A 25846-nucleotide genomic window follows, 5' to 3' on the forward strand; every position below is an offset into this window, starting at 1 on the left:
TGTGTTCTTAAGATGCGTCAACCTAAAGCTTTAGGTGCGTGTGGTTTGTGTTCTTAAGGTGCTTTGTTTGTATGCTTAAGGTGCGTGGTTTGTGTATATAAGGTGCACCATTTTAATGCTTAAGGTGCGTCAGACGCACCGGAAGCTATACTGCACCTGAACCCTTCTCTCTCTCTCTCTCTCTCTCTCTATATATATATATATATATATATATATATATATATATATATATATATATATATATATATATATATATATATATATATATATATATATATATAATACTTATGGTATAATAGTATAATTGCATAATATTAGTTTTTTTTTTTTTTTTTTTTTTTTTTTTTTTTTTTTTTTTGCAGACAACGAGGTGTCCTAAGTAGGCCCTAACTGTAAGAGGTACCTTTAAGCTCGTATCACACTCAAACTAATCCCTGTTCGCACCAGCCGTCCCAATTAAGGGGCAAAATGTGCTGGCTAGATTGATTTTTTCATATGAGAAAGAGTCAATATTAGTATATTTAACTAATAATTATTATGACAATTGAAGAATTAATTTCTCAGATATTAGTATAATTGACTAATAATTATTATGATAATCAAGCTAATAATTAAAATAATAATAGTGTAATTACCAATTAAACCTAGGTCATTGAATTGTTATCTATAATTATTATAATTAACTTTTGATAATATATACATATACATGCATACAAATATATATATATATATATATATATATATATATATATATATATATATATATATATATATATATATATATGTATGTATGTATGTATGTATGTATGTATGTATGTATGTATGTATGTATGTATGTATGTTTGTTTGTTCTCTTTATATGTTTTTTTTTTTTTAAACTGAAGGTATACTTGCACAATATTAGTATAATTATCTAATAATTATTATGTTATTAGTTAAGGAATTAATTGCATAGATATTAGTATAATTGACTAATAATTATTATATTAATTACGCTAATAATTACACGGATATTAGTATAATTATAATTAAACATGGGTCGTTGGATTATTTTATAATAATTACAATTAATTCATTCAGATATGAAGAAGAAAGAAAAAAATTAAATGTCATATTAAAAAATAATATATTTAAAGTATAAAGGTATAATTAAAAAGATATTAGTATAATTACCTAATAATTATTATTGTAATTAAGGTAAACATGGGTCGTTGGATTTATTTTTATAATAAATTCAAATAAATTAATTCTCCTCTTTTCGCATATTTATTTTAGTAATAATATAATTACATAAATCTATTACATATCAATTGTTATGATAATTGCAGACATACGAGTCATATATTATTCAATTAATTGAGTAATATTTTTGCTCTAATCTTATAATCATATAAATGTACACTTTTGATTAGTAATTGTTAACGATATTATTTTTTTCGATTAGGCGTAATTAACATAATAATTGTTAGTGATTAGGCGTGAAAAATGATGGTTCCGTTGTAATGTGTACGTAAAGTGTGATTAGTGATTGTTAATGATATTATTATTTTTTTTTATGATATTATTAAGAGGGTTGGGGATTGAATGCGATTGATTTTTTAAATTTTATCTCGTAACAAATTTTTTATATTCTATTTTAAAGTCAAAGATCATGTCAGTGTCTTGATGCTAAAATTTTAGATCAATTAAGTTACGTAAATTAATAATAAGTTTATTTTCTTTCATGTGATCTGACTTTTCAAAATTTAATTTTTTGTTAATTGCAACCGCTGGACTACATTGATACTCCTAATATTGAATAATCATGAAATGGCACTTCTATTAAATACAAGTAACTAATTCTTCTCCCAACAAGTAACTAATTCTACTTTTACAGCATGGTTGCTTCTCCCGTTATAATTGATTTACTTCTTTTAGACCTCAATCCTAAAATTGTCTATTTGTAATTCTCGACATATATTTGTGCTACGGAGTTTTTATTTATTTATTTATTTTTTTATCCCTCCAAGTTTATGGCAATTTCCAATTACCGTCGAAGACAAAAGATCAAATTGCCTATGTTTCGAGCTTTATAACCTAAATATTATTACAAACTTAATTTGAATTGGACTCAAATTGTTACTCAAGCTCAATGTAGCATTAATTAAACAATGTTTAAAGATTTAACAAGTTGAGATCGCGCTTTGATTCATTTAGACCTTTATATGTCACAAATTAAATTAAAATGTGTCAAATGTAATGGAAAAAAATTGGTATCTTATATAAAAGTAGCATATTTCAATTGATTAATCTATAGTATTGTTAAAAACAATATACTTCTTTTTAACTTCCCACCAAACACTTAATAATAATAAGGTTAATTAGTAATAAAAAAAAATGAAAAAATGAAAAAGAATCCAACTACGCACAAAGCTACGCTCTCACAGGGTTTTCACAAGCTCCTCTTGTTACTCTGCCCTTTACAACGAGTGCTGCGCACAAAGCTACACTCAATCAGATTTTTTCACACTCCCGTTGTTACTCCGCCCTCTTTCTACACGCAGTAGAGATGTTTACAAAGAAATAAAATATTTCTCTCTCAGACTTGAAAGTATTTCTATGAAGCTCAGATTCTCTTTTTGGCTGATTTGTATATTGCTTGCTTTTCTCTTGCTTGTGTATCTTAATTGATCAGCCATTCTGTTCTTCAAGTCTTCACAGGTTTTTATAGCTGATAAAAGCTATTTGTGTAACACTCCCAAAACCAGACAAAATTTAAAGCATTTAACTTAGGAAATAAAGATAAAGTCTAACCATCATAATTCAGAACATTGCGAAAGCTAACATTAAAGTATGGGGATGTTATGCCACATCTAGGCCATCAAACGTAGATGCACAGGCTAAAACTAGAATTAATCATTCAACAGTCATCAATATTCAAAAGGGCTCACAGGCCAAACCATCTAAATACTAGGAAAGGAATACTAAGGCTAGAAGATGGACTCCAACTAACGCGCTCACGGACCGACTAAACTACACCTGAAAACATGTTTAAATAACCGTTAGCGATAATGCTAAGTAACCCAACTCCAGCGCGTTAAAATACATAATCGTATACTTTATATTTGGAAATCATTTTAAGACTTGGGAATACATACGTATATCTCTAAACAACTCTAATTTTATAAAATCACAAGGAGTAGATTCAAGACTCGACCATTCAAAGAATATACTCAACAAACCACTCAATACACAAGGATATCAATAGAGATCAACTCGACAAGGCAATGATAACGAAGCAAGGATAATAAGCAAGGTAGAGTAATCACAATCATCAACAAAGGGCAATTCTCATCATGATATGCAAATCAAGCAACGTCAAGGTTCCAAGCCCTCAAAGGGCATAGCCAAACCTATTCATACACCGCGGAGTCATCGCAACAACTTCTTACCATAGTGGATCAATGTGGGGGGGGGGGGGGGGGGGGGGGGCTCAAGTTCAGCAAGTAACGCAAGAGATGCCGCGGCGCCATAAGCTCGGTTGTGGTAAACCACCATCTCAATACATAGATTCCGCGGGGTCACGAAGACCCGACTAGGATGCGCGGGGTCACACAGACCCGATTATGGTTTCCGTGGGGTCAAAGACCCGATAGAGACAACCCTAAATCCTTAAGTGTATACACCCGTATTGGGACCTCCAACCCCTAGTAAGTAGAAATACGACAACCCGGATAAGTTTCAACGGGAAATCCTTATACCATCATCCCGAATCTTAAGAACTCCCACCCTGTCTATTGTACTAGCTCAATCATCACAACAAGGTTCGATACACAAGGAATCGTAAGAGACAAAACCAAGTAATAGATTCCACAAGAAGGTATTCAACATCAGATAAGCTCAAACAATAGCTCAATCAAAGAATTAGCAAGGATAATGTACAACGAAGGTACAAGCTTGCAATGATAATTCAAGGTCAATGGAATTCAAGAAAGAGATATGAGAAAGACATTCCAAAGAGAATACAACGATATCAAAGGATTCCAACAAGAAATCACAACGAATGGATACGCTCAAGTTACCAATTCAATCAAGAAGCAAGCGAAGGTTATCACAAGGAATTCACATACTAGCATCAAGAAACAACATGCTAATACACAAGTCAAAGAATAATCACGAGGGTTCATACGAACATCATCAACTTCATCGAATCGAATAATCCAATGAATAGCAATATTGGATATTAACCACGATTCAAAACTCCAAATCCTAACCCTTAGGTTCATAATACACCGCTCTAGACTTACGAGACATCAATAAATACACGCAAATACACGGGGAAACAACAAAAAAGCAACAAATATCGTACCAGAGGGTGGTTTGGGCGGGTGAAAAATGTCTCGCCGAACCCCTTTGATGTACCAGTGGGCGGTTCCCGCGGGACCCAAAGCACCCGCCGGAACTCACTGTGAAAATAATGTACCGGTAGGTACATTCGGCGGGTGCGACACCACCCGCCCGAAGTGCCCGCTGGTACGCAAACCTGCAAAAAAAAAATGGACTTCGGGGAAAAAATTGCCAAGAATGTACAATCCAAGTCCAAACTACTCAATACTCACATCAACGACTTGAATAGAAGGATTGACACATCAAAGAACATCATACAACCTTGATACAAGCTCTAACAATAGCATAAACACAAGAATATGCTCAAACAACACATGATCATCAAGAATACACATTTATGTAGAGAAAATAGGTTTTGTTGGACATAGGGTAATCTTCTTAGCTTAACAAACCTTCCAAACCGTCCAAGGTCACTCTTGCAAGTCCCCTTCAAAGTGATCTTCATCATAAATCCCAAACCCAACACACAAAAAGGAAAAGACTTAGATGATGAAGATGGAAAACCACAAATAAAGACTATAAACACCTATTTCTTACCCATCCTATGCTTGGTGAGGGTGAAAGATGGAATCTTGCTTAGTCTTCTTGGTTGAGAAATGAAGAACACTCTTGGTAGAGTAGAAGAGGAAAAATGGCATGTGTAGAGGTGTGTAGGGTGAGCTGAAATGTTTGAGAGTGATTCTACCTAAGTGGTAGAAGTTCATGAACAAGTGTTTTAGGGTGTAGGATAAGGCTTGGGACAAAAGTTAGAAGGGCTAAAATACGGGTGTAACACCCCGTGTTACGGCCTTCAATCCCGAATTAATTATTTAATTAATCCTGTTAATAATAATTAAAAAGGATTTAATTTGGTTAGGACTCCCTTTAATTAATTAATATGGTCCACCATGGATTGTGGACCCTTGCCTAAACTAGAGTCTTAAGCTTATTAGGAATAAAGAGAGTGGACCTTCCACTATTCAGATTCTAATTAGGAATCCCAGACCTATTAGGAATAAAGATAGTATGTCTTTACTACTCAGATTCTAATTAGGGATCCTAGAGCTATATACCTGTTAAGAATAGAATGTAGGTCTTTACTATTCAGACTCTGATTAGGATTCCTAACTCTATAAATAGGGAATTAGAAAGAAATTAGAACGCTTACCACCCATAGTTATATTACACGAAATTATTCCTAGGAGATTCCCCACCACCAAGCCTAGGGAGATCAAACGGATGGAAATCTTAGAGAAGAACCTTAATAGCCAAGGGAGGATTAATTAAGGCTAAGAGGTAACCCATGTCTTGACAAAACCTATTTTCCTTGCTATATCTTATTCATTGGCTCCTTTGATATATGATTCTGTGCTTGATTCTTGATAGAGCTTTGCCTAGGTTTTATATTGTGTTTATGTGATAATCTTGATGGTTATGTGATATTCTTGATACTATGATTAATTATATGAACGATCTTGTATTTTGATTATGTCTAGAGCCCTAGAGTTATATATAACGTGGATTTCATATTATGTTATTCTTGGTATGTTTGGGTGAAATTTTGCATGGTCGGGTGTTGAGTCTAGCCTAGGACTTGTGTTTAGGACCTTGCATACAGATTTCTTGATGTTCTTGTGATTCCAGATGATGAGGATTGTATATTCAATGTAAACCAATAATAGTCTGAACAATAACAATATAAGGAGATAAGTAAAGAGTCCTAGCCAACTACTAATACAAGAGTCCTAACACTCCCCCTCAAGCTCAAGGTGGAGCAATCGAAATGTTGAGCTTGTCACGAAGAAGAGAGAACCGAGTTGACGCAAGTGGCTTGGTAAAAATATCAGCAATCTGATCCTTCGTGGAAATGAAGTGAACCTGAATTTCCTTTTTGGCGACCTTGTCTCGGACAAAGTGATAGTCAATTTCCACATGCTTAGTCCGAGCATGGAAAACCGGATTGGCACACAGGTACGTAGCACCCAAATTGTCACACCATAGACTAGGCGGAGAAGCTGGAGAGAAACTGATTTCCTTAAGCAAAGAAACAAGCCATGTCACCTCAGTCGCCATATCAGCTAAGGCCTTATATTCTGCCCCAGTAGAAGAACGCGCCACAGTGCGTTGATTCCGGCACGACCACGAGATTAGATTAGAGCCCAAAAATATCGCAAAACCACTGGTAGACTTCATATCATCCGGACTACCAGCCCAATCCGAATCAGAAAACGCATGCAGCGAGGTAGATAAAGACTTCCGAACACACAGCCCCATGCCAAGAGTGCCTTTCACATAACGCAACACCCGCTTCATCATAGACCAATCAGCAGTAGTAGGAGCCTGCATGCGTTGACATAGCCGGTTGACTGCAAAGGATAAATCAGGATGAGTCACCGTTAAGTACTGCAAGGCACCAGCTAGCCCACGATAGTGCGTAGGATCAGCAAAGGGAGCAACATCACCGTCCTCAGAGCGAGCAACCGAGATCGGGGTAGAAACCAGCTTACAGTCAACCATCCTTGCACGCTTGAGAATATCCTGAACATAACGGCGCTGAGACAAAAGAATACCATCAGAAATAGAGACAGTCTCAATCCCTAGAAAAAAAGATGGGGGCCCCATATCTCGAATTTTAAACTCCTGAGCAAGCCGATCCACCAGCCCAGTAACTCGGCGAGAATCCGATCCCATGACAAGAATGTCATCGACATAGACCAGAAAATAAAGTTGCACACCATGATCAGAATAAATGAACAAAGACACGTCAGTCTTCGATGGAGTAAAGCCAACGGAAAGAAGAAAGTTATGTAACCGGTAAACCATGCACGCGGGGCTTGCTTAAGCCCATACAAAGAGCGCTGCAGATAACAAACATGAGTAGGAGCTGACTTGTCCTCGTATCCCGGAGGCTGACGCATATACACTGTCTCAGCCAAACGCCCATTAAGGAAGGCGTTGTGCACATCCAGCTGCCGAATACACCAATCACGAGAATAGGCCAGAGAAAGCAAGAGAAGAACCGTGGTGGGCTTAACAACCGGACTGAACGTCTCAAAGAAATCCTTGCCCGCAATCTGATTAAAGCCCTTGGCAACTAACCGGGCCTTGTGCCGCTCAACAGACCCATCAGCATTCCTCTTGACACGAAATACCCACTTGCAGCCCACAACATTCATCCCCGGAGTATAGGGAATAAGCCGCCATGTCTGATTTTGAAGCAAAGCATTAAACTCAGCATCCATGGCCTCACGCCACTCTGGATGCTTGACTGCCTGGGAGTAACACGTGGGCTCAGGTGGATCAACAGTGGACACCAATGCCACATGCTCCTGTGGACCCTGGCTCCGTCTGGCCATAACATGAGAACGAGGACAAACCACCTTAGTCCCACGGCGAGGACGACCACGAGCCGGCCGAACAGAAACTGTCTGCTCACTAGACACAGAGTCAGCCGGTACCGGATCCGAATCCACAACCTGTTTATCAAAATCACTATCCACCACCTCAGTAGTAGGAGGAGGCACAGAAACAACTGGAGCAACACCCCAAGGAGCAGTCGGGGGCCGAGAAACCACCTGCGAAGAAATAGAGCCAGCAAAAGGAAACACAGACTCATCAAATCGCACATGGCGACAGATAAAGACCTTATTAGTGTTAGGATTCAGACAACGATAGCCTCGAAAAGAGTCAGGATAACCTAAGAAAACACAGGGAGACGAACGATATTCCAATTTATTACGATTATAGGGACGTAACAAAGGAAAACACAGACAGCCAAAAACACGCAAGAAAGAATAAGAGGGTGGCGAACGATGGAGCCGAAAATGAGGAGACTCATCGTTCAACACACGAGTACGCATCTTGTTAATCAAGTAAACTGCAGTCTCAAACGCATAATCCCAAAAACGAGAGGGAATAGACGCCTGAGCCATCAAAGGCAACCCAGTTTCAACTATATGCCGATGGCGGCGTTCTACCCGACCATTCTGCTCATGAGTATACGCACAGGACTGCCTGTGACGAATACCGAGCGACTCGAAAGTAGAGTGGAGCTTTTTGTACTCTCTCCCTAGATCAGACTGAATAGACACGATTTTGTGGGAATATGACCGCTCAACTAGTGACCGAAACCGTTCAAATATAGAATAAATATCCGTTTTCACACGCATAGGATAAAACCACACATATCGCGTAAAATCATCCACGAATAGAACAAAATAGCGAAAACCATTAACAGAGTACACAGGCGCTGGGCCCCAAACATCAGTATATATAAGTTTTAATACTCGAGTACTTTTAGTCTCAACACGAGGTAAAGAAAAACGGGAAGACTTCCCTAACTGACACGAAGAACACAAACGAGACAAATCACTAGAATTAAACGAACTAACACCGGATGTCTGCAATATCTGACGCAACACCCGTGTGTGTGGATGACCAAGCCGCTTGTGCCAAGTAGAGGATGACGCACGCGCAGCAACAAAAGCAGACGGACTCGAAGACACAGGCCACGAATATAAGCCACCGGAGGTACCCCCTTAAAAACCACCTTCTTGGTCAAGAGATCCTTCACAAGAAAACAGTCAGGATGAAATTCAAAAAAGACACGGTTATCTTTAGCAAACCGCTGAACAGAAAGCAACGAAGAGGACAACCCAGGAACATGCAGAACATCAGTTAAACTAAACGATCTAGAGGAAGAAGCTATCGAAGCAGACCCAACACTAAAAATAGGCATACCTGTACCATTACCCACACGTAAGGTATCTGGACCATCATAACGAGCCCAAGAAGTCAACATAGAGGAGTCGGGAGTAGCATGATTCGTGGCTCCCGTGTCAGGAAACCACTGATGAGACTCAACACCACCAGTCTCACCACCAGAAACAACCATATGCGCCTGAGGATCTGTGGTCTCAGAATAACGCTGGAAACAAGCCCGTGCCGAGTGCCCAAACTTCTCGCAAATCTGACACCGGACGTCCGACCGCCCACGGCCACGACCCCGGCCACCTCGGCCACGGCCCGAACCTCCACCGCCCGAGCCGCCACTGCCCGAGCTGCCACTGCTACTGCCCGAGCCTCCACGATAGGACCGGCCGCCACCGCGGCCTCCTCCTCGGCCACGCGAGGCTGCCATAGCAGTCGGGGCAGCAGCATCACCACCACCCGGCGCACAAATATACTCCTGCGAAGTTAAATAATCAGAAAGCTCAGTTAAGGTTACCGGAGAGCCACGCGTCAGTGGTGCAACAAGAGGACGGAGCTCCGGTCGTAATCCACGAAAAACGTAGAGATTCTGATCATCAAGCGTAATAACCCGGCCGGCCAGCGCCAAGTCCTCAACCAGAACTCTCGCCCGACTCAAATAATCCGAGACGGACGACGCCCCCTGGGACAGCCCCTGCAGCTCGCCGAGAAGCCTCAAAGCCCGAGAACGCGTTGCCGAGCCAAGCTCCTGCTTGATCGCCGACCATAGAAGCCGCGACGTAGAGCGCCCGATCGCCATAGGTAGCATCTCGTCGGACAAGGATGAAATCAGTAGAGAAAGGACAGCCTTGTCCTGCCGGCGCCATTGCTGCTGCAGCGAAGCCAAATCAGACGGCCGGCCAGCGCTGTCCGTCGTCGACTCCACCGGGACGGACGATGGCAGTACTGGCGTCGGACATGGCAGTGTGCCATCAACAAATCCAAGCAACCCTTGGCTTTCCAAGAATGGCAACATCTGAGTACGCCAAAACAAATAATTGTGGACGGTAAGTTTGATAGACCACGAAGTGATGGGCGGAGGACAAACTAGTATTCGGGTAAACGGGAGTGGGGGCAACCTCGGACACAGTCCATTCAGACGAATCACGAACAAAACCGCCATTGTTATCTCCCAAGGTTGCCATGGAAATAAGAATCCCTGGATACTGATACCAGATGAGGATTGTATATTCAACGTAAACCAATAATAGTCTGAACAATAACAATATAAAGAGATAAGTAAAGAGTCCTAGCCAACTACTAATACAAGAGTCCTAACACAGATGTCCATTGGATCGTTATTCTTAGTGTCCCGAGCTACTAAGCCTCCCATGAGAACAAAAATGTTGTCAAGTCTCCCGGTGTTGCCTAGTACTTAGTCTCCTTAGTATTCATGTGAGACCAAAAAATATTGTCAAGAGTTTCAAACTATAGACCATTTGTTTGGAATACACATCATAAAAGTGTATTCCATCTCTTCTAGCACACCTTTAATGACTTATGCACATCATAAATGTGTTAAGCTATAATCCCGCTTAATTCTCCTCAAATAAAATATGAGCTTCAAGACTTGTACGTGGGTTGCATGATATGGGTGCACCATACTTCATGGACTCAGAACTGACTCAAATAAAATAAAATTGGAAACTACTAATTTTTCAAAAATACATTTGACTCATCAAAATCTTACAATATATTCCTAACATAATAATTAAAAATTAAGCTAATAATTACCATAATATTAGTATAAATGCAATTATACATGGATTGTTTAATTTTTTTTTTATAATTATTACAATTAAATTTTTGATAATCGATATATATACACTTAAAGGTATAATATTATGATAACAAAATAAATTATCAGTCATATTCTTCTGTGTTATTACTATGATAATTTTATGGTAATCTCTCTCTATATATTTTTTATACTGAAGGTATAAAAGTATAATTGCACAATATTAGTAAAATTACCTAATAATTATTATGATAATTAAAGAATTAATTGTACAGATATTAGTATAAATGATTAATAATTATTATGCTAATTAAGTTAATAATTACACAAATATTAGTATAATTACAATTAAACATAGACGGTTGAAGTTTTTTATAATTACAATTAATTTTTAAATTTGTATGTGTGTGTGTGTGTGTGTGTGTGTATATATATATGTATATATATATATATATATATATATATATATATATATATATATATATATACACACACACACACACATACGTACTTAACGTATAATAGTATACTTGCATAATATTAGTAATTTAACTAATAATTATTTTGGTATTTAAATAATTAATTTCACAAATATTAGTATATTTCCTTAAAAGTATAATACTATGTGAACAAAAAAAATTATAAATCATATTCTTCCGTATAACTATTATAGTAATTTTATGGTAATCGCAATTTATATGTTTTTTTTTTTTTTTTTATACTGGAGGTATAAAAGTATAAGTTTACAATATTAATATAATTACTTAATAATTATTATGGTAATTAAAGATTTAATTGCACAGATATTAGTATATAATTACAATTAAATATTGGTCATTGATTTTTTTTTATAGTAATTACAATTAATTCATTCCGATATGGAGGAGAAGGAAAAAGTAAAGGCAATATTGTAAAAATGAATATATTTAAGGTATAAATGTATAATTAAACATATATATTAATATATATAATTGCCTAATAATTATTATGACAATTTAGCTAAACATGGGTGGTTGGATTCATTTTTAATAATTACAAATAAATTATTTTTCCTTTTTTCCCATATTTATTTTTGTAATAATATAATTTCATAAATCATACGAAGTATTACATATTATTATAGTAGTTACAAATAGAGTAAATGCCAGCCAAGGTCCTCCGAGTTTGGTGGTTTCGCCACCTTTAGTCCTAAACTTTCAAATCGACCATCTGTGATCCTCCGAGTTTCGAATTCGACCTACCGTAGTCCTTCTGTTAAGATATTCCGTCTGAGCCGTGAAATGTAAGGGCAAAATAGTCTTTTTATTACAACCCCAGCCAAAACAATTCATTTCCCTCATAAATTAGCCCTAATTTTTGTCAATTGCAATTTTTTTCGTTCAATTACAATTTTTTCCCTTAGAAATTAGTGCTCAGAAATTCGTTCAATTGTAATTTTTTCGGTGGATTAGGGATAATTTCTGAGGGAAATGAATTGATTTGGCTGGGATTGAAATTAAAAGATTTTTTTGCCCTTAATTTTCACGACTCAGACGGAATATCTTAATAGAAGGACTACGGCAAGTTGAATTCGAAACTCGAAGGATCACGAATGGTCCGATTTGAAAGTTTAGGACTAAAGGTGGCAAAACCACCAAACTCGGATGACCTTGGCTGGCATTTACTCTTACAAATAATTGGACAATTATTTGCTCGAATTCAATCAAGGATAACATTAAAAAACATAATCGATCTAACCCATTTCATCAATTGCACTATATATATAATTTCGTTGTTATAACTTATATAATATCATATTGATCTAAATATTCTTAAAATGTTTTAACAAATCCATTTCTTGCAACGCACGGGCGAAAATACTAATAATAATAGTAATTTATTCTTCCTATTTTTTTTTTTTTAATATGTATATAGAAGAATTAGGTAATGCTTGCCTGAGAATCTGAGATTAATGAAATTTGGGCATAAAAATGTGATGGTTGTAATGTGTACGTAAAGTGTGTGTTTTTTGTTTTATTTATTTATTTATTTTTTTCTGGTTTTTTTTTTTTTTTTTTGTTTTGTTATATATATATATATATATATATATATATATATATATATATATATATATATATATATATATATATATATATATATAGGATGCACTCAGGTGCGAATAAGTGCCCAGGAAGGAATATGCGAACGAATCAGCGCGCGACACGTGTCCAGATCTAATAACTTAAAAAAAATATGGTGGCATTTTCGTAAATAATTGAACATCGAAGTGCAAGTAAAATCACTTACAAGTGCACCTACTTTCACCTATATGTGCATGTAATTTTGCCTTGTTAGCATTCACTTTCTGCAAACATTCATGCACCTGGGTGTGCTTATAACTATAGGTGCAACTATTTATAACTATATGTGCAACTATTTATAACTATAGGTGCACATAACTTTCACCTATAAGTGCATGTAATTTTTTCTTGTTAACATTCATTGATATGAGTTCAGCGGGTAGTAATACCCCTGAAAACCACTCGCAAACATTCATACAGCTAGGTGCAACTACTTAGAACTATTTGTGCAACTACTTAGAACTATAGGTGCAACTAAGTATTGATGCTCAGTGTAAATTTTTACTTGCACCTATAATACATTTTACATGCACTTGTAATACATTTTACTTGCACTTCGATGTTCAATTATTTACGAAAATGCCACCACGTTTTAAAAAAAAATCAGTGTTTCTCATCCATTAGATCTGGACATGTGGACAGACAGAATCCATTCCTATTTCGCGTCTGGGCGAAGTATTCGCACCTGAGTGCGATTCTATATATATATATATATATATATATATATATATATAGAATAAGGTAATGCATGCCTGAGATAATGAAATTTGGGTATAAAAAATGATGGTTATAATGTGTACGTGATTAGTGATTGTTAATCATATGATTAAGAGGGTTGGGGATTGAATGCGAATGATTTTTTATAATTTATTTTAAAGTCAAAGGTCATGTCAATGTCACACGACGTTAAAATTTTAGATCAATTAAGTTACGTAAATTAATAATAAATTTATTTTCTTTCATGAAATCTGACTTTTCAAAACTCATTTTTTTTTGTAAATTGCAAGCGCGAGCTGGACTGCATTGACACTTCTAATATTGAATAGTCAAGATATGGTATTTCTATTAAATACTAGTAACTAATTCTACTTTACAGCATGGTTTCTTCTCCCGTTACCATTGATTTACTTCTTTTAGACCTCAATTCTAAAATTGTCTATTTGTAATTCTAGACATATATTTGTGGTACGGAGTATCTTTTTTTTTTTTTTTTTTTTTTTTTTTTTTAATTTATCATCCCTCCAAGTTTATGGCAATTTCCAATTATCGTCAAAGACAAAAGATCATATTGACTATGTTTCGAACTTTATAACTTAAGTATTTTTACAAACTTAATTAGAATTGGACTCAAATTGTTACTCAAGCTCAATGCAGCATTAATTAAACAATGTTTAAAGACTTAACAAGTTGAGATCGCGCTTTGATTCGTTTACACCTTTATGTCACAAATTAAATTAAAATGTGCCAAATGTAATGAAAAAAATTGGTATTTTACATAAAAGTAGCATATTTCAATTGATTAATTTATACCATTATTAAAAACAAAATACTTCTTTTTAACTTCCCGCTAAACACTTAATAATAATAAAGGTTAGCAGTAAAAAGAAAAAATGGAAAAGACTTTGTAATTCAAGAAGTTATAATTTTCTAAAATTTTCTGTACGCATTATTTTACTCTTAATCTAATGGATACGATGAATATAAGAAAGATTTTGCACAAAAAAAGAGGAAAAGAACCGGTTATTAATAATTTAGATTAAAATTACATGACATTATTTTACTATTATTCTAATGAATATAAGGAAGATTTTGCGAAAAAATAGAAAAGAATCGGTTATTAATAATTTATATTAAAATTTTAGCACATATACTTTCTTATCCCTAATACAATTCTACTTCTTGTTTTACAGAATCGCCAAATAATATATTAGAATTAGGTGTGGGCAATTCGGGGTTCGATTTGAGTTTTTTCGGTTTCGGTATTTTGGTATTTAAAGATACAATTCAGTTTAACATTATAGTTCGATTCCATTCGGTTTGGTTTGAAAAAGTTTAGTTCGGTTCGGAATTGGTTCGGTTCGATTTAAGAACCCGAAATTTTAATATTTCCTAATTTTACAAACACACTACCAAACAATACATATTCACATAGTCCAAATACAAAGTCTAAACATTATATAACAAAATAACAATCCAGAGTTCAAACACACTACTAAGTACTAATTACCAAACATCAGTTGACTTTTTATTGATTCTTCTGTTGGCTCACTTGGAAAATATTTTATTGACAAGATGAATAATCATCTATCTATATAGTTATTATTTGGAGAACAAGTGTCAAGTACTATATAGTTAATTTTTGGACACAATCCGTCATTGCTAGTGCACTGAACTATTATTTTCCAATGCACTGGAAATATATTCCAGTACTAGAAAATAATTTCAGTGCACTTGAAATCAAAATTAGAATGATATCAAAGCACATTAATTTCATAGAAATATGAAACTAAGGGTCCGTTTGGAAAGTAGGAAAATGACTTCTGGAAAATGTTTTCTGGAAAATGAGTCATTTTCCAGAAAATATTTTCCTTTCCGGTGTTTGGTTGCATTCTGGAAAACTGTTTTTGTGTGTTTGGTTCATTTTCTGGAAAATGAGTAGAATTGTACAATTAAACATTTTAATTATTTTATTTAGAATATTACAACATGTATAATAATATAATAATAATTTTAAATATAATAAAAAATAACTAATAATATATCAAAAATATTATGGTGGTGGTGTAGTGGTAGTGGTGTTATTTGTTATATAATAATAATAATAATAATAATAATAATAATAATAATAATAATAATAATAATAATAATAATAATAATAATAATAATAATAATAATAATAATAATAATAATAATAATAATAATAATAATAATAACTGGTGGTGGTATGACGGTGGTAGCAGTGGTGGTGGTGGTGATGGTGTGGTGGCGGTGGTTGCGGTGGCGGCGGCAGCGACGGTGGTTGCGGTGGTATGGTGGTGGTGGTGGCGGCGTCGGTGGTGTGATGGTGGTGGTGGTGGTATGGTAGTGGTGGCGGCGACGGTGGTATGATGGTGGTGGTGGCGGCAACGGTGGTTGCGGTGGTATGGTGGTGGTGGCGGCGGCGGTGGTGGTAGTGGTGGCGGTGATGGTGGTGTGGTGGTGGTGGCGCCGGTGGTATGGTAGTGGTGGTGGCAACGACGGTGGTTGCGGTGGTATGGTGGTGGTGGTGGCGGTGACGGTGGTTGCGGTGGTACGGTGGTGGTGGTGGCGGCGACGGTGGTGGTAGTGGTGGCAGTGGTATGGTGGTGGTGGCGGTGGTGTGATGGTGGTGGTGGTGGCGGTGGTATGGTAGTGGTGGCGGCGGCAGTGGTATGGTGGTGGTGGCGGCGGCGGCGGCGATGGTGGTAGTGGTGGTGGTGCGATGGTAGTGGTGGCGATGACGACGGTGGTTGTGGTGGTAGTGATGATGGTGGTGGCGACGACGATGGTTGCGGTGGTATGGTGGTGATGGTGGTGACAGTAGTGGTGGTGGTGGTGGTGGTATGGTGTTGATGGTGTTGGTGGTGGTAGTGGTTGCGGTGGTATGGTGTTGGTGGTGGTGTGGTGGCGGTAGTTGCGGTGGTATAGTGGTGGTGGTGGCGACAGTAGTGGTGGTGATGGTGGTAGTGAGGTGGTGGTGGTATGGTGTTGATGATGTTGGTGGTGGTGTGATGTTGGTGTAAAAGTTGAAAAATGACTTCCCCCCAAAAAAAGGGGAAGTCATTTTCCTCCAAAACAAGCCTATTTTCCAAAGTCAACGGAAAATGATTTCTGTTGACTTGATTTTTCAAGCACATCCAAACAATAGAAACTTGGAAAATGATTTCCAGAACTCATTTTCCAGGTTTCCAAACACACCCTAAGGAAAATACTGAATATTGTAAGAATAACTCAAGTTAGAAATAATTGTGACCTAAGGAACAATTGCGACAATTAACAAAAGATAAATCAAATAAAAAAATTTAAGAGAGATACCAGTGAGAATAGGAACTGAACGGAGTAGGCATCAAGGGACATGGATTTACTTTATTATTGTTAATAATAATAATAATAATAATAATAATAATAATAATAATAATAATAATAATATTGTAAGGATAATATAGCGAATATAATCAATTAATAAATTTGAATATAAAAAATTTTTATATTGAAGAAAAATAAAGACAATATAACTAATAAAATTATTTCTCTTAGTTAATTTATTGATAATGATTTTTTTTTTTTTGAATAAAGGCATTGTGGACACATAATTATAAATTAAAGAAATGCATATGTATTATTTTTTGTTGTAACTACTAAATTATTATTTATATAATTTAATAAGAGTAAAATAGAGTACTAATTATGCCAACTTTGATTGGGATGAGATTCGAACCTAAGACCTTTTTCTATTGAAATCAATGAGTAAGTTAACGGTGAACTAATGGCAATTCTTAAAATTTTAACGGAATTAGTAACGGTGTGTGGGTATTTTAGGAAATTTTAATGTAAAATTTAAATCTGATCAATCTTTCAATCAATCTGAGCCATTCATTTAATTAAAATCTTTGACTGCCATTTTTTCTACCCATTATAGGCCTAACTCTCTTGGGCTCTTATTAGTATATTCAATCTGAGCCATTCATTTAATTAAAATCTTTGACTGCCATTTTTTCTACCCATTATAGGCCTAACTCTCTTGGGCTCTTATTAGTATATATATATATATATATATATATATATATATATATATATATATATATATATATATATATATAAATGTATAATTGTACAATATTAGTATAATTACCTATTAAGTTTTATGGTAATTAATGAATTAATTGCACAGATATTAGTATAATTGATTAATAATCATTATGTTAATTTAACTAATAATTGCACCAATATTAGTATAATTACAAGTAAACATGGGTCGTTGAATTTTTTTATAATAATTACAATTAATTCATTGGGATGTGGAGCTGGAGGTAGGAAAAAAGTAAATGTGATATGGTGAAAAGAATATACTTAAAGTATAAAATAAAGTATAATTGCACAAATATTAGTATAATTACTTAATAATAATTGTCTAATAATTATTATGGTAATTAAGTTAAACATTAGTCGTTGAATTTATTTTTTATATATAAGAATTACAAATTACAAATAAATTATTTCTCCATTTTTTCATATTTATTTTAGTAATAATATAATTACATAAATCTTATTATATATCAATTTTTAAAGATAATTACACACAAACAAGTCATATGTTATTTCATTAATTGTGTGATACTTTTTCATTAATCTTATAATCAAATAATTGTACACTTTCAAATATTAGAATTTCTATAATTTATCTTTAATTTTATTATCTAAATATATAATAAAATTTTTTTCCGTTCATCGCACGGGTAATTCAAATAAGAATAACATCAGAAAACATAACAGATCAAACTCATTTCATCAATTGCACTATATAATATTCGTTATTATACTTTATATAATTTTATATCAATCCAAATATTTTTAAAATATTATAACAAATCTATTTGTGCAACGCACAAGTAAAAATACTAGTTTAATAAAATATGCTAATAATTTTTTAGTGAGTAATAATGCCTAAAAATTGATTCACTATTGTATTTTTATGGTAACATAATTAATTAATGAATTTCCTCACAGGAGAAGATGACAGGAATTATACCATCCAAACTATTATAAAATATTATATACATACGCCTACTCTTTTCTGCACTCTGGGAAAAAGGCCATTTATTTCATGTTCTATCCAAACCGTCTTAAATTAAACATAGTTATATGTCAGTTTCTTACTATTATAAGTAGTAATAGTAATTCACCCGCGCAATGCACGGGGAAAAAATTATGTTATTATAAATATAAATAAAAAAATAGAAAAAATAAAAATATTTTAAATTGTTTAATATAATAAAATTTTTGAGCTTCCATTGGTCAAGTATTTATTATTTTTATAGAATACAAAATTATAATTAAAATTTTGTATGGTTAATATAATTTCTAATTATGTACATATTCAAATAAACTTATAGAGAGAATTTACATAATTATATTGATTTATTCTTAATTGTATTTCATCTATATTATAATTTTTACAATATACGAATAATAACTAAGATAATTACATTTAGAAAGCAAATTTCAAATTTTGTATGAGTAAATTTAAACTTTAATTGAACACATTTTTTTTATATGATTATATAATGTATTCTTTATGCACATGGCATTCCATAAACTCAAATGTCATTTTATAAGTCCAAGACCACTTTTTGTGGAGATAATTCAAATGTATTTTTTTTCTTTTAAAAGTCCTAAGTTTAGACATTCAGAAAAACATTAAAGACCCATACGATATATACATTTATATATATTTAAATTTTTATTTATGGCTTAAATGATTTTTTTTTTTAATTCTGAAGTCAAATAATTGACCCACGGCCCGCAACATTTGCTTTCTTCATTCCTTCTTGCTTCTGCCATTTCTTTGAAGCATTTGAGATGGAGAAAAATTATATGTAGAGGCTTGCATTAATTGCACTGTTTCAGATATTGAATAGGCTTTCATCGAAAATTTAATTAAAATTGTAATCCTAAGAACCACCATAAATAACAAAAGCATATCAAATAGGCTTTCACTGTAAAGCCAGAGATTTAACTAATATTGCATCGTTTCATATTTTCTATTAATCGGGAATCGAAATCCTTAATCCTAATATCATAACATTTAATAACTCCATTAATTCAATAAATGTAATCCTTTGTTATGGGCGAGAAAAAAAATAGCTATTTTATTTTTCAAATGTTGTGCTTCTTTTTTTTTATTTTATTTTTTTTTATTATTATTATAGTAAAAGGTGTTGTGGCTATTTTATATTTATAGCTAGTAATAATAATAATGTTGGTAATTAATTGTAACATTAATTATTTCCCAACCATATAGCTTTATTATATGTAAGATTACAACTCTCTATATTTGAGTCACATTATTACTCCTTATCTTAGTCTTCCTATGATTCTCTTTTGTATATATTCCCTCAATCTATACAGTTGTAATGGCTGTTTATGTAATACACTTTATATAGTTGTCATATGGCATCAGTAGTCTCAGGTTTCTTTTCTATTTTCTCTCAATGGAACCCCAGGGCACTAATATTGACGAATCTGTTAATTAACTCTTCTGAGTAGACCATTTCGGATGCTGCCGTTACTTCCTCCGGTTCTGTAGCGGTCAATTTGCTTTCTACTGCCCATCACTTTATCAGTATTAAGCTTACTCACAAAAATTTATTGTTTTGGAGGACACAAGTAGTTTCCTTTTTAGAGGGACACGGGCTCATGGGTTTATTGATGGGACTAACCCATGCCCGGCAGTCTTCCTACCGGTTGTCGCCGACAGCGAACCACAACCAAACCCGGACCATGTCATGTGGTATCGCCACGACAAAGCATTGATGTACTGATTTCATCACTCTCCGAAGAATTCATGCACCTCGCTGTTGGATGTTGTACATCACGAGAGGTTTGGTTGTCCATAGAGCAGTCTCTAGCTTCTTCGCCTCGTGCCCGGTCACTTAATATCCTCGGTCAGCTTCAGTCTCTTAGACAGGGTGACTCTTCTATTGCTAATTCTATTGGCTGTACACGTGTTCTTACGGAAGACCTAGCCTTGGCTGGTCGACCGATTGGTTTGGACGAGATGAACTTGTATGTGTTTCGTGGGTTACGGCCAGATTAACAAAACCTAACTGCATCACTTTCGGTTTGTGGGCAACCTGTTACTCTTACTGAGCTCGCAGACTTTCTCAGAGCTTAGGAATTCATTCGAGGAACCACCAACGATGGAGCGTCGGTGGCCTTCACTACATACCCAGTGCGGCGGGCAAAATCATCGCGGCGGTTGCGGCAAGGAGGACGTGGTGGATGTGGCCGCGACGGTAACAATGGTGGTCAGAATAAGTGTCAGATTTGTGGGCGCAATGGTCACACGGCTCTTGCATGTCACAACTGTTTTGATAATCAAAGATATCATCCTCTTCAAGCCAATTTGACATATCAAGATATATAATGGTTCAGACACTAGTGGTTCTCAAGTTTGGATTCCAAACATGGGAGCAACCAATCTTGTGACCCCGACATCACAGCCCTATCCACATCTGAGGAGTATGTTGGTAATGACACGTTGCGTGTCGGTGATGGTAAGGGTTAATCTGTTAGCTAGTCATGTTGGTCATGCTTCCTTTAACACCCCATCTAGTTTTTTTTCAATTATCAAATATCCTTCTTGTTCACAGTTTGTCTACATCTTTATTATCTGTAAAATTTGTTTCAGATAATAATGTGTTTTTTGAGTTTCACACTTTTTTTTTTTTTTTTTTTTTTTTTTTGAAGGATATCAATTCCAAGGAAATTCTGCTATGGGGCAATAGCTCTGGGGTCTATACAAGCTTCCTATCACCAGGTCGTCTCCTTCAACTTTTCTTTCTGCTCGCGCATCTGAGTCATTGTGGCATGATCGCTTGGAACATCCACACCCTCGAGTCTTACATCGTATTCTTCAGCCTTTTTCGATAGTAAGTCTAGTAATTTTATTCGTTGTAATTCGGGTCTATGTAATACGTGTCAGTTAGGAAATGTGCTTGATTCTCACTGCCACGTGTTGAGTCATCTAGTTCCAATATTCTTGATTTAATATACACAGATATTTGTGGTCCAGCTCCTTTGTTATCCACTAATGGCTATCATTACTTTGTTATTTTCATGGATGATCACTCCCGTTATACTTGGTATTATACTATGGAGTTTAATTATTTAACATTTCAACCTAACACTAACGTATATTGTTTTAGTATCAGTTTACCAAGTGTTGTACAAATCTATCTTTTTCTAGGAAGTTTGAAAATTAAATGCCCTCTTCTCTAGACTTTTTTTTTTTCCTCGTTACGGACCATAAAGCTAATTAAAAACAAATTAATTAATCTTGAATTTTAAAACACAAATGCAAGAAAAATTGAAGGAGAACATCCATACTTTATTGTCACAAAGGATATATGGATGTATGATGCGTACAAGGCTTGTCTCTCCCCTTCACATTATTACAATTCAAACTGCAGAATACATTAAAAAGGGAAAACACACACAAACAATACAAAGACCAAAGAAACCACGTACGGCAACTTAGACTTCAAAGGATTCCACAAAAAGAGCATTCATATAAGGCTTCATGACTTTTTCAGAGTTAGTAAATCCATCTTGATTTTGCATATACAACACACTAACCGCACGAGCAATGTTGAGAAGACACATAAGAATCTCTCTAGAGATTGGAAAAGTTGGTTGAAGAATATCTTCATTGATATCTTTCCACGCATTATTAATCATTTCTTTGAGCTTGTCCATTGCTTCATGAACAGATACGCCATAATCACTCATGTAACAATCAATCCCTGTTATTGCAATTAGGCTGCTGCTTTTCTCACGCTGTATATAGGTAAACATAGATGGAATATACTTAGAAAAATTATTTAATTTGCAAAGAATAGACATTTTTAATTGCACAATCAATTTTGAGCCCTCAATTTTTCTAAATTGAACAAATTATGTCCAAAAGATTGCATTTTTACCAAACTTCACTTTTCTTCATATGAGCGCAATTAAGATATTTTGAACCATTTTCAAAAAAAAAAAAAAAAAAAAGATATTTTGAACCAATTTGGTTCATTTGAAATATCAACGGGCCAAAACTGATTGCACCGATAATGAATGACAAAAAATAAAAATGATATTATAATAATAAAAAAAGCAATATTATATATATGTTCATGAAATACTATTTTTATATATACCTCATAGGAGCCTATGTCATTAATAAGCCGACCCAATATCGCATTGGCCTCAACAATTCTAGGGTTTTGATTCACCCATTCAAATGCTTCTCTTGTAACGGATTTCATGCCAAGTAAAAAAGTTGTGATGAGCAAGTAGACGGTGCTACTAGCTAGACCATTGTTTAGATACTCAACAAATGGTGGCATGCATCCTTTAGTAGACCATTTTAATTCCGTGTAATAAGCCCTGACAAGTTCTTTCATCTACTTGTCAAGAAATTAAAGAAAAAAAAAAAAAAACAAGATTAGAGCAACTTCATAATTACAATAGAAAAACAAAAAATAATAATAACAAAGCAAAAAGAAAGCTAGAAAGTCAGTACAACTTGTTAGTGAGTATACATACTCTCTCTTTTGCATAATAAAGTGCAAAAATTCTTCCTTCTTCACATAGTTCTTTATTGAAATCCTCATCGTAAAGATTTATAAGTGCTTTATAGCTTATCTTCATATAATCTGGAAGACGATTTATTTGGTTTATATCCCACCTATATATTAAACAATTAACCTTCCATTAATACGAGATATGCTATAATACTATATATATCGTATATTTAAGGAAAAAAACATTATAGTATGGGTAGGAACATATATACTTTTGTATGGCATCAGTATAAATCTCTAATTCATTAGGCGTGCCAAAAGAATCAAATGTGTCATCTATAACGGCAATCATTGCTACGGATTTGGCGATCATGAGACGAGCATTGGAATATTCGGGTTCAAAAAGCACTCCCAATGCCCAAAAGTAAGATTCAACAGCCCTATCTCTTGCATAAGGAAGTGTAGTGACAAAGTCCAACTCCTTCCACCATCTGTAAAGGGTGATGCAATGTTAGAGTCAATTGATTGATATAGTATATATATATATAAATATCACCATATGAGAATATTGCTTTCTAAAAAATGTTAAACAATCTCATCAACTCATCTAAGGTGATCAACAGTTGGAAAATATGGGAAAATGAATTTTGTTTAAAGGTGCAAGTCGTTTTTTTGTAAATATTACAAAATTTTAAAATTTTTATAATATTTGTGAAACTGTCTATCCCCACATTTTTTTCATTATTTTCTAGCATGGTTAACCGAGATGCATGGATAGATAAGACTATTTCACATTTTTTATGCGCTGTTTTTTCACGTAAACATGCATGGGTCTGTGGGTATGTGTGTGTGTGCACGAACACTCTTTTGGATTGTATTATATGCTGTACTAATAAGAGTTGACAGTGCATGAGCTTTTAATTTTATAGGTTATTAATTAAAGAAATAATTAATTATATTTTTATAATTTATTTCAATTGTTTTCTTTACCTCATGAGTTGGTAGAGTTCTTGCTTGTGGTGCATTTGTAACAAATTATAATCCAACTTTGCAAACCGTAGCAGAACATCATTCTTGGACTCATCTTCTTCATAAACTCTGATGAAAAAGCTAATCTCTACTCTAGGGATGCCCTTGTGCAAGGGTTGCTCAAGTGCATGTCTCACTTGCGTTCCCAAAGTAGAGTTGAGTTGTGGGTGAAAACCCTCTAAATGAGTTCTTGAAAAGGTATAAGCTTCCTTTAAGATGTCATCTTTATGTCCATCCATGTGAGATGCTTCATATAAGTTCAACAATCCCTTGATATCTCTGGAAAGATTGTTTCTGAATTTTCCATTCTCTTGAAAATTTTCAAAGATTCCTAATAATTCATAAAATTAGAACCCATAAGTGGAGTAGTAATATATGCCTTACCTCATCTTTTATGGGCTTGCAAACATTGCATATATGTGTAAATGTGTTACCTGAAGAGATGTTGTAGCCATGTTGCCTAAGTAATCGAAACATAAGTGCACAAGTGCACAAATCATCTCCATGAAATTTGAGATTGGCATTGTATATCTCTTTCAACATCTCATCAATCTCACTCTGAAAGTGATATGAAATGCCGAGACGTTCAATGGTGTCAATAAAGTTGAGTTTTTCAGCCAGCTTGGAGCTCCTAATACGTACCAGCATGCTCCTCACTCGTTCTTTCAACACCTCAATCTCTTGTGCATACCTTTTTGCAACTTCATTATCGAAGACGAAGTATCGGAATTCATCACCCCACAGGCTTGGGGAGAATTTCGTGACAGGTGGACGGACAACCTGGTTGCTTGTCGCCATTTCTAGGATTTTGGGTATTTTGTTTCCTGTTGGAGTAGTGGGATTTTTAAAGTTTGATGTTGGAGTCCTTAAAAAGGCAAGTTCAATGGCTCAATACCACCTAACCAATTTGATACTTTGGACATCTATTGGTAGTTTGGTACAGTCGTTTCCTCAAATGTAAGTAAATAATCTTGTCACCTCAACGTCAGACATGCCATATCAAATACGTAGTCTGATCTAATATACTTTTTTTTTCTTTTTAATTCAAGCGAAATTCGTCTTCTCTTACTCCTTGAGAAGACTTCGCAAAGACAAAACCTTGTGAAGACTGGCATAATTTATTTATTTATTTTGGGTAACACTTGTGCGACACCGTTTTATGAATTCTTATCTATAAGATGAGTCGGGTGCAAATGTAATACATACTTATACTAACAAATACTCTGTATAATATTATATAAATCAAGAATAAAATGTTTGTTACTAACATGGTAAAACGTAATACTTTTAAGGACAAATGTAATACTTTTATATTTTGATTTAAAAGTATTACTTTTATCATAAAAAATATTATATTTTCCCTTATAAGTAACATTCAAAATATAAATGTATTACATTTTTCTTCAAAAGTATTACATTTTCCTATATAGGTAATAAATATTTTATTCATGATTTAATGTTACATTTGTTAGTATAAGTATTACATTTCATCTTAACACGACCCACTTCACGAACAAAGATCGTCCGTGAGACGACCT

General features: G+C 34.6%; 1 protein-coding gene across 1 annotated transcript; it reads right to left on the minus strand.

Moving 5' to 3' along the window:
* Positions 1 to 22078: 22078 nt before the first annotated feature.
* On the minus strand, positions 22079 to 25156 carry LOC109163682 (vetispiradiene synthase 3-like). The gene is made up of 6 exons (XM_019312441.1): positions 24743 to 25156; positions 24270 to 24639; positions 23552 to 23770; positions 23302 to 23443; positions 22914 to 23159; positions 22079 to 22548 (listed from the first exon to the last, which is right to left on the minus strand). Exons 1-6 carry the CDS (start codon positions 25104 to 25106, stop codon positions 22246 to 22248), a joined length of 1644 nt encoding a protein of 547 aa, XP_019167986.1. The 5' UTR covers positions 25107 to 25156; the 3' UTR covers positions 22079 to 22245.
* Positions 25157 to 25846: the final 690 nt, after the last annotated feature.

This window comes from Ipomoea nil, unplaced genomic scaffold (assembly GCF_001879475.1).
Source record: "Ipomoea nil cultivar Tokyo-kokei standard unplaced genomic scaffold, Asagao_1.1 scaffold3030, whole genome shotgun sequence".
NCBI classification, from domain to species: domain Eukaryota; kingdom Viridiplantae; phylum Streptophyta; class Magnoliopsida; order Solanales; family Convolvulaceae; genus Ipomoea; species Ipomoea nil.